The following is a 12,500-nucleotide window of genomic DNA, read 5'->3' on the forward strand; positions in this document are numbered from 1 at the left end:
TCAGCGAGGGGTCGATTCACAGATTGAAATCTCTTTCTCTTTGATTAGGGCTCCCCAAAGCAGGTGCACCTGCGCCGCAGACGGGCCGGGTCAGCAACAGCCTCGCGGAGGGACCGGTCCGGCCCAAGCCTCAAGCCCATCCCAGTGATCAGGACGAGTCTCTGGTGCAGAGAGCCGAGCACATCCCAGCGGGAACACGGACACCCATGTGCGCTCACTGCAACACGGTCATCAGGTCAGACATCACACACTCCTCACACAACTGATATTCAGTGTGTTATTTAAAGGGTTAGTTCACCCAAAAATGAAAACTCTGTCATTAATGACTGACCCTCATGTGGTTGGACACCCGTCAGACCTCCGTTCATCTTCAGACACACATGAAGATATTTTAGTGTAAATCTGATGCTCTGAAAGGCCTCCATTGGCTCAACTTTACACTCTCAAGACTCTTAAAAGACACTAAAGACTAAAGTTACAAAGTCCATCTCACTACAGCGGCTCTACAATAACTTTATGAAGACGAGAATAGTTTTTTTGCGCAAAAAAACCCCTAAATAACGACTTACATAGTGATGACTAGGGTTGGGTATCGTTTGGGTTTTTTTCGATTCCGGTGCCAAACCGATACTTTTAAAACAGTTCCGGTGCCTGAACCGATACTTTTTTTTAAAAAAAGGCCACAAAACGAGGTGGATAACATTAAATGGCTTTTTATTTTTTTATTTAAATTGAACCATTTATTAAAACTTTAATGTATACTTAAATGTATGAATATAAATGAATACAAAACACAATTTACTTATTTACAAATTCACAGTAAAACCTAATAGCCACCTAACCCAACTACAACAAGCCTAATATAACTCTAAATAACAGTTACAGTAATAACAGCAGTCGTCTGTGTTCTTGCTCTGCTACAAACCAGCTTCGAGCTTCAGCTTTATTTTGAAATATGATCATATTCTCTGGCTAAATATTTTAGAACGCATCGCCTTAATGTTTCCATGGCGACGCGTCATGTTTCTCACATAACACACAGCAGCCGCAATAGCGCTGACAGCTCAGCTGTATCGGGTTTATTTCATTTTTTTTTTTTATTCAAAATATTCACAAACTTCTTAACTGTGTCACGAACTATCTGATGTTCAAATGTGTGAGTGAATGTGTGTAAGTTGATCTATAAAGCGCAATGGGCGGCGCCATGTTAGTTTGCGCCTCAGAATCGGATCTGTCGGATTTACAACACTTGAGTTCATTCTCGTCTTACAAAATACATGAAAGTAAGTGACCAGTGAACTGAAAGAAGAATAGAGTAAACTATACAGTTACTATATAATGTGCATGTATCTGATGTGAATAAAACACGTAACGTTAGTCAAATTATAACCGCCTGAAAGGATTGTCATTGCCGCTTTCATAGACATCAGTGTGTGTTTTTTGCTAGTAGGCTACTTATGAGCATTTAAATGTCTGAAACCTGAAATAAACATGATGTGGTTGAAAACACTCAATAGTTGTCATGAGTTGTGATGTGACCAGCGCTGAGCGTCTGTCTCTGGCTCAGCCAAAGCACCCGAAAGCACGTTTGAATTTTGGCACCGAAATGAGGAACCGAAATCTGTGTTCTGATTCGGTCCGGTACATACCGGTTATATAAGTACCGGTGCCATATTGGAACCGGATTTCGGTACCCAACCCTAGTGATGACGATTTCAAAACACGGCCTCATGAAGCTTCGAAGCGTTATGAATCAGTGAGTCGATTCAGCGGTTTGAATCGCCAAATTTCAGCAGTTTGACAGTTTGACACGCGATCCGAATCATCATTCGGCTCACTGATTCATAACGCTTCGAAGCTTCATGAGGCCGTGTTTTGAAATCGTCATCACTATATAAGTCATAATCATAAAGTTATTGTAGAACCACTGTAGTGAGATGGACTTTGTAACTTTAGTCTTTAGTGTCTTTTAAGGGTCTTGAGAGTGTAAAGTGCATTGAGCCAATGGAGGCCTTTCAGAGCATCAGATTTACACTAAAATATCTTCATTTGTGTCTGAAGATGAACGGAGGTCTGACGGGTGTCATTTTTGGGTGAACTAACCCTTTGAATTAAATGTTTTATGGGATTGTTACCGACTACTGGAGGTTTGGTAGCGTGACATCACTAGCTGGCAACATTTATTACCCAATCACTGAGCTATTATTTGGAGGAGTACTGTACACTTCAGGTTTGTTCATTCATAGGATCTTTTGACTTTTGTAAGACGAGTAAAAAATAGAAAAAGGTCAATTTATAATGTTTTGTTTCATAAAGCAACTGATTTTCAGTTATTTCTACTTCTTTCCAGGCACAGAACTCTTATTTTATGAGAGTTGTTTAAGTGAGAGAAGATCCTGTTGTAATGTTTAATCATTTATTTTAGAATAAAAATAAAATTTTGCTTTGAAGAAAAAGTGGATTTTTGTTTGTATATGCTGTCAATTATAGCTCCTAGAAAGAAAATCGGTATCGGCAATCTCACTAACAAAAAATCGGAATCGGCCAAGAAAATTGCAATCAGTGCATCTCTACCTAAAACCAGCAAAAGATCAACGTCTAATGATGTTAGAATCTGACGTTGTGTGGACGTTATCATTATGACGTCAAGGAGACGTTGGGTTTTGGTCACTACACCTCACGACTCAATGTCGGGATCGGACATCATTACGCCGTTGGCTTCAGATGTTGGCTCAATGTTGGATTTTGATTACTTTACAACACAACCTAAAAACAACTAAATATCAACGTCAGCTGACATCGGATTTGGACGTCAAGTTATTAACGTTGGCATTAGACGTTGAGCTGACATTGAATTTTGGTCACCTGACGTCGCAACCAAATATCAACGTCTTATGAAGTCGTGTGCCTGCTGGCTTACTGTCACTTTTGATCTATTTAACCCTCTGGGGTTCTTCATTTATGGGTCACACTCAGGACCTTCAGGTCAAAAATGACCCCCATAGGAAATGAATGGGAAATTGGCAAAATTTACAAGGATGGAGAAAAAAAGGACTCAACAGTGAAGGGGTGAATCTCTAAAACAGCAAGAGTGCAAAACAGACAAAAAAAACACAAACACACACACACACACACACAAACACACACACACTTATACACACAAAAACACACGTGCACACAAATTAACGCGTGCCATTCCAAAAGCTAATTGTGTTTGTGTGTGTGTGTGTGTGTGTGTATGTGTGGACTGGTAATCCCTACATTATGGGGACAAAATGTCCCCACAAAGATGGCAATATCCTCATCCTCATCCTTGTGGGGACATTTTTAGGTCCCCATGAGGAAAACATCTTATAAATCAGACTAAGTGATGTTTTTTGAAAATGTAAAAATGCAGAATGTCTCCTGTGATGGGTAGGTTTAGGGGCAGGGGCAGTGTGTGTGTGTGTGTGTGTGTGTGTGTGTGTGTGTGTGTGTGTGTGTGTGTGTGTGTGTGTGTGTGTGTGTGTGTGTGTGTGTGTGTGTGATGGGTAGGTTTAGGGGCAGGGGCAGTGTAGGGGGATAGAAAATACAGTATGTACAGTATAAAAACCATTACGCCTATGGAAAGTCCCCATAAAACATGAAACCCCAACGTGTTTGTGTGTGTGTGTTTTTTTGTCTGTTTTGCACTCTTGATGTTTTAGAGATTCACCCCTTCACTGTTGAGTCCTTTTTTTCTGCATCCTGGCTGATTTGTAGATTTTATGCACAAAAAAACTCTGTATTTTCATATTTTTGCCAGTTTCCTATGGGGGTCATTTTTGACCCGAAGGTCCTGAGTGTGACTATTTTTTTTACGAGCACTTAGACTTTTCAAATCCTGTCCCCAATTTTTTTGGGTGTTCAAATACCAAGTACCAATAAAGTCACCAAGTTTCGGACCATTCCGATGATGAAAACAAAAATATTTAAATAATTTCGGGTCAGAAATGACCGAAGAGCCCCAGAGGGTTAATGCATATTAGATGAATATAAGTATTAATTTGAGTGTTCAAAAGTGTTACATTTGTTACAAATTGTGTAACCTTGAAAGAGACCTAAGAAAACATAATCCTGATGAGATCAAATGTGACCCTGGAGCACAAAACCAGTCATAAACCCTTATTTTAAAATTGAGATGTGTAGATCATCTTCAGCTGAATAATAATCTCTCATTGATGTGTGGTTTGTTAGGATCAATATTTGAAATTCTGGAATCTGAGGGTGCAAAAAAATCTACATATTGAGAAAATCTTTAGTCCTTAGCAATGCATATTACTACTAATAATACATGTATGATATATTTACGGTGGGAATATCTTCATGGAACATGATCTTAACATCCTAATTATTTTTGGCATAAAAGAAAATTGTATAATTTTGCCCCATAATGTGTTGTTGGCTATTGGCACAGAGATGCAGGACTGGTGTTGACTGGCTCTTCTTCACGGTCTGAAGCGGCTCAGAGTTGGCAGTAATGTGTGTGTGTGTGAAGTGTAATGTGCAGAGGCAGAAGCGTCTGATGGATTGTCGTGCCGGTGAGGCCGGTTTTCGTGGTTCAGGAGCTCTGACTCTCAGCTCGTCCCCCAGAGAGTGTGTGCGAGGGCCGGTATCCGTTACGCCGGGGCCCGCGCTCAGACTGCCAGACTCCTGCCGAAACACCCCTGACATCCAAGCTTAAAGTCTCCGTTTCCTGCATTTGATATCGCCGCTGTCTGTTGTTTTCCCTTCCAGCTAATCATCCGATTTGTAACCCGCATCCCCGCCGCAGATCCGTCACATACACATATCCACTCATACACTCATACACTCATACACAAGTCCACTCATACACTCATACACACATCCACTCATCCACTCATCCACTCATCCACTCATACACACATCCACTCATCCACTCATCCACTCATACACACATCCACTCATCCACACATACACACATACACACATCCACTCATACACACATACACACATCCACACATCCACTCATACACACATACACTCATCCACACATCCACTCATACACACATACACACATACACACATCCACTCATACACACATACACACATCCACACATCCACTCATACACACATACACTCATCCACACATCCACTCATCCACACATCCACACATCCACACATCCACTCATCCACACATCCACTCATCCACTCATCCACTCATACACACATCCACTCATACACACATACACACATACACACATCCACTCATACACACATACACACATACACACATCCACTCATACACACATACACACATCCACACATCCACTCATACACACATACACTCATCCACGCATCCACTCATCCACACATCCACACATCCACACATCCACTCATCCACACATCCACTCATCCACTCATACACACATCCACTCATCCACTCATCCACTCATCCACTCATCCACACATCCACTCATCCACTCATCCACTCATCCACACATCCACACATCCACTCATCCACACATACACACATCCACTCATCCACACATCCACTCATACACTCATACACTCATACACTCATACACACATCCACTCATCCACACATACAGTCATCCACTCATCCACACATACACACATCCACTCATCCACACATCCACACATCCACTCATCCACACATCCACTCATCCACTCATCCACACATCCACACATCCACACATCCACTCATCCACTCATCCACACATACACTCATCCACACATACACTCATCCACTCATCCACACATACACTCATCCACACATACACTCATCCACACATACACTCATCCACTCATCCACTCATCCACACATCCACACATCCACTCATCCACACATCCACTCATCCACTCATCCACTCATCCACTCATCCACTCATCCACTCATACACACATCCACACATACACTCATCCACTCATCCACACATACACTCATCCACACATACACTCATCCACACATACACTCATCCACACATACACTCATCCACTCATCCACACATCCACACATCCACACATCCACTCATCCACACATCCACTCATCCACTCATCCACTCATCCACTCATACACACATCCACACATACACTCATCCACTCATCCACACATCCACTCATCCACTCATCCACACATACACTCATCCACACATCCACACATCCACTCATCCACTCATCCACTCATCCACTCATCCACACATACACTCATCCACACATACACTCATCCACACATACACTCATCCACTCATCCACTCATCCACACATCCACACATCCACTCATCCACACATCCACTCATCCACTCATCCACTCATCCACTCATCCACTCATCCACTCATACACACATCCACACATACACTCATCCACTCATCCACACATCCACTCATCCACTCATCCACACATACACTCATCCACACATCCACTCATCCACTCATCCACACATACACTCATCCACACATCCACACATCCACTCATCCACTCATCCACTCATCCACACATACACTCATCCACACATCCACACATCCACTCATCCACTCATCCACTCATCCACTCATCCACACATACACACATACACTCATCCACACATCCACTCATCCACTCATCCACTCATCCACTCATCCACACATACACTCATCCACACATCCACACATCCACTCATCCACTCATCCACTCATCCACTCATCCACACATACACACATACACTCATCCACACATCCACTCATCCACTCATCCACTCATCCACTCATACACACATCCACACATACACTCATCCACACATCCACTCATCCACTCATCCACACATACACTCATCCACACATCCACTCATCCACACATACACTCATCCACACATACACTCATCCACTCATCCACACATCCACTCATCCACACATACACTCATCCACACATACACTCATCCACTCATCCACACATCCACTCATCCACTCATCCACTCATCCACACATACACTCATCCACACATACACTCATCCACACATACACAAATCCACACATCCACTCATCCACTCATCCACTCATCCACTCATCCACTCATACACACATCCACACATACACTCATCCACACATACACTCATCCACTCATCCACACATACACTCATCCACACATACTCTCATCCACTCATCCACACATACACTCATCCACACATACACTCATCCACTCATCCACACATCCACTCATCCACACATACACTCATCCACTCATCCACACATCCACTCATCCACTCATCCACTCATCCACACATACACTCATCCACACATACACTCATCCACTCATCCACACATACACTCATCCACACATACACTCATCCACACATACACTCATCCACTCATCCACACATCCACTCATCCACTCATCCACTCATCCACTCATCCACACATCCACTCATCCACTCATCCACACATCCACACATCCACTCATCCACTCATCCACACATCCACTCATCCACTCATCCACACATCCACACATCCACTCATCCACTCATCCACTCATCCACTCATCCACACATACACTCATCCACTCATCCACTCATCCACTCATCCACACATACACTCATCCACACATACACTCATCCACTCATCCACACATACACTCATCCACACATACACTCATCCACACATACACTCATCCACTCATCCACACATCCACTCATCCACTCATCCACTCATCCACTCATCCACACATCCACTCATCCACACATCCACTCATCCACACATCCACTCATCCACACATCCACTCATCCACTCATCCACTCATCCACACATCCACTCATCCACTCATCCACTCATCCACTCATCCACTCATACACACATCCACACATACACTCATCCACACATCCACTCATCCACTCATCCACACATACACTCATCCACACATCCACTCATCCACTCATCCACTCATCCACACATACACTCATCCACTCATCCACACATACACTCATCCACACATCCACTCATCCACACATACACTCATCCACACATACACTCATACACTCATCCACACATACACTCATCCACACATACACTCATCCACACATACACTCATCCACACATACACTCATCCACACATACACTCATCCACACATCCACTCATCCACTCATCCACTCATACACACATACAAACATACACTCATCCACACATCCACTCATCCACTCATCCACACATACACTCATCCACACATACACTCATCCACTCATCCACACATACACTCATCCACACATACACTCATCCACACATACACTCATCCACTCATCCACACATCCACTCATCCACTCATCCACTCATCCACTCATCCACACATCCACTCATCCACACATCCACTCATCCACACATCCACTCATCCACACATCCACTCATCCACTCATCCACACATCCACTCATCCACTCATCCACTCATCCACTCATACACACATCCACACATACACTCATCCACACATCCACTCATCCACTCATCCACACATACACTCATCCACACATCCACTCATCCACTCATCCACTCATCCACACATACACTCATCCACTCATCCACACATACACTCATCCACACATACACTCATCCACTCATCCACACATCCACTCATCCACACATACACTCATCCACACATACACTCATACACTCATCCACACATACACTCATCCACACATACACTCATCCACACATACACTCATCCACACATACACTCATCCACACATCCACTCATCCACTCATACACACATACAAACATACACTCATCCACTCATCCACTCATCCACACATACACTCATCCACACATCCACTCATCCACTCATCCACTCATCCACTCATCCACACATACACTCATCTACTCATCCACTCATCCACTCATCCACTCATCCACACATACACTCATCCACACATCCACTCATCCACTCATCCACACATACACTCATCCACTCATCCACACATACACACATACACTCATCCACACATACACTCATCCACACATCCACTCATCCACTCATCCACTCATCCACACATCCACACATACACACATCCACTCATCCACACATCCACTCATCCACACATACACTCATCCACACATCCACTCATCCAGACATACACTCATCCACTCATCCACACATCCACTCATCCACTCATCCACTCATCCACACATCCACTCATCCACACATCCACACATACACTCATCCACACATACACTCATCCACACATACACTCATCCACACATACACTCATCCACACATACACTCATCCACACATACACTCATCCACACATCCACTCATCCACACATCCACTCATCCACACATACACTCATCCACTCATCCACTCATCCACACATACACTCATCCACTCATCCACACATACACTCATCCACACATACACTCATCCACTCATCCACACATACACTCATCCACACATACACTCATCCACACATACACTCATCCACACATACACTCATCCACACATACACTCATCCACACATCCACTCATCCACACATACACTCATCCACACATCCACACATACACTCATCCACACATACACTCATCCACTCATCCACACATACACTCATCCACACATCCACTCATCCACTCATCCACACATACACTCATCCACACATCCACTCATCCACACATCCACTCATCCACACATCCACACATCCACTCATCCACTCATCCACACATCCACTCATCCACACATACACTCATCCACTCATCCACTCATCCACACATACACTCATCCACTCATCCACACATACACTCATCCACACATACACTCATCCACACATACACTCATCCACACATACACTCATCCACACATACACTCATCCACTCATCCACACATACACTCATCCACACATACACTCATCCACTCATCCACTCATCCACTCATCCACACATACACTCATCCACTCATCCACTCATCCACTCATCCACACATACACTCATCCACTCATCCACACATACACTCATCCACACATACACTCATCCACACATACACTCATCCACTCATCCACTCATCCACTCATCCACACATACACTCATCCACTCATCCACACATACACTCATCCACACATACACTCATCCACACATACACTCATCCACACATCCACACATACACTCATCCACACATACACTCATCCACACATACACTCATCCACTCATCCACACATACACTCATCCACACATACACTCATCCACACATACACTCATCCACACATACACTCATCCACACATACACTCATCCACACATACACTCATCCACTCATCCACACATACACTCATCCACACATACACTCATCCACACATACACTCATCCACTCATCCACACATACACTCATACACACATCCACACATACACTCATCCACACATACACTCATCCACTCATCCACACATACACTCATCCACTCATCCACACATACACTCATCCACACATACACTCATCCACTCATCCACACATACACTCATCCACTCATCTACACATACACTCATCCACTCATCCACACATCCACTCATCCACACATACACTCATCCACTCATCCACACATACACTCATCCACACATCCACACATACACTCATCCACACATACACTCATCCACTCATCCACTCATCCACACATACACTCATCCACTCATCCACTCGTCCACTCATCCACTCATCCACACATACACTCATCCACTCATCCACACATACACTCATCCACTCATCCACACATACACTCATCCACACATACACTCATCCACTCATCCACACATACACTCATCCACTCATCCACACATCCACTCATCCACACATACACTCATCCACACATACACTCATCCACTCATCCACTCATCCACACATCCACTCATCCACACATACACACATACACTCATCCACACATCCACACATCCACTCATCCACTCATACACACATCCACACATACACTCATCCACACATCCACTCATCCACTCATCCACTCATCCACACATACACTCATCCACTCATCCACTCATCCACTCATCCACACATACACTCATCCACACATCCACTCATCCACACATCCACACATACACTCATCCACTCATCCACTCATCCACTCATCCACTCATCCACACATACACTCATCCACTCATCCACTCATCCACACATACACTCATCCACTCATCCACACATCCACTCATCCACTCATCCACACATACACTCATCCACTCATCCACACATACACTCATCCACTCATCCACACATACACTCATCCACACATACACTCATCCACACATACACTCATCCACTCATCCACTCATCCACTCATCCACACATCCACTCATCCACACATACACTCATCCACTGATCCACACATACACTCATCCACACATACACTCATCCACTCATCCACTCATCCACACATCCACTCATCCACTCATCCACACATCCACACATCCACTCATCCACACATACACTCATCCACTCATCCACACATACACTCATCCACACATACACTCATCCACACATCCACTCATCCACTCATCCACACATACACTCATCCACTCATCCACTCATCCACTCATCCACTCATCCACACATACACACATCCACACATACACTCATCCACACATCCACTCATCCACTCATCCACTCATCCACACATACACTCATCCACACATCCACTCATCCACTCATCCACACATACACTCATCCACACATCCACTCATCCACTCATCCACTCATCCACACATACACTCATCCACTCATCCACTCATCCACTCATCCACACATACACTCATCCACACATCCACACATACACTCATCCACACATCCACTCATCCACTCATCCACTCATCCACACATCCACTCATCCACACATACACTCATCCACACATACACTCATCCACTCATCCACTCATCCACTCATCCACACATACACTCATCCACTCATCCACACATCCACTCATCCACTCATCCACACATACACTCATCCACACATCCACTCATCCACTCATCCACACATACACTCATCCACTCATCCACACATACACTCATCCACACATACACTCATCCACTCATCCACACATCCACTCATCCACTCATCCACTCATCCACACATACACTCATCCACACATCCACTCATCCACTCATCCACTCATCCACACATACACTCATCCACTCATCCACTCATCCACACATACACTCATCCACACATCCACACATCCACTCATCCACTCATCCACACATACACTCATCCACACATCCACTCATCCACTCATCCACTCATACACACATCCACTCATCCACTCATCCACTCATCCACACATACACTCATCCACACATACACTCATCCACTCATCCACACATACACTCATCCACACATACACTCATCCACACATACACTCATCCACTCATCCACACATACACTCATCCACACATACACTCATCCACACATACACTCATCCACACATACACTCATCCACTCATCCACACATACACTCATCCACTCATCCACACATCCACTCATCCACACATACACTCATC

The 12,500-nt window shown here is 44.2% G+C and overlaps 1 protein-coding gene across 1 annotated transcript in view; it reads left to right on the forward strand.

Annotated features, from left to right (window-relative positions):
• Positions 1 to 12,500, forward strand: part of pdlim5b (PDZ and LIM domain 5b) — a gene marked incomplete at its 3' end in the record, with an annotated part of 188,826 nt that overhangs the window by 127,512 nt on the left and 48,814 nt on the right. The window contains exon 9 of the mRNA XM_079804045.1: positions 49 to 235. Coding sequence (XP_079660171.1) covers positions 49 to 235 — 187 coding nt within the window. The remainder of the gene's footprint in view (positions 1 to 48; positions 236 to 12,500) is intronic.

This window comes from Gobio gobio, assembly GCF_949357685.1.
Source record: "Gobio gobio genome assembly, chromosome: 22".
In the NCBI taxonomy this organism is placed as follows: Eukaryota; Metazoa; Chordata; class Actinopteri; order Cypriniformes; family Gobionidae; genus Gobio; species Gobio gobio.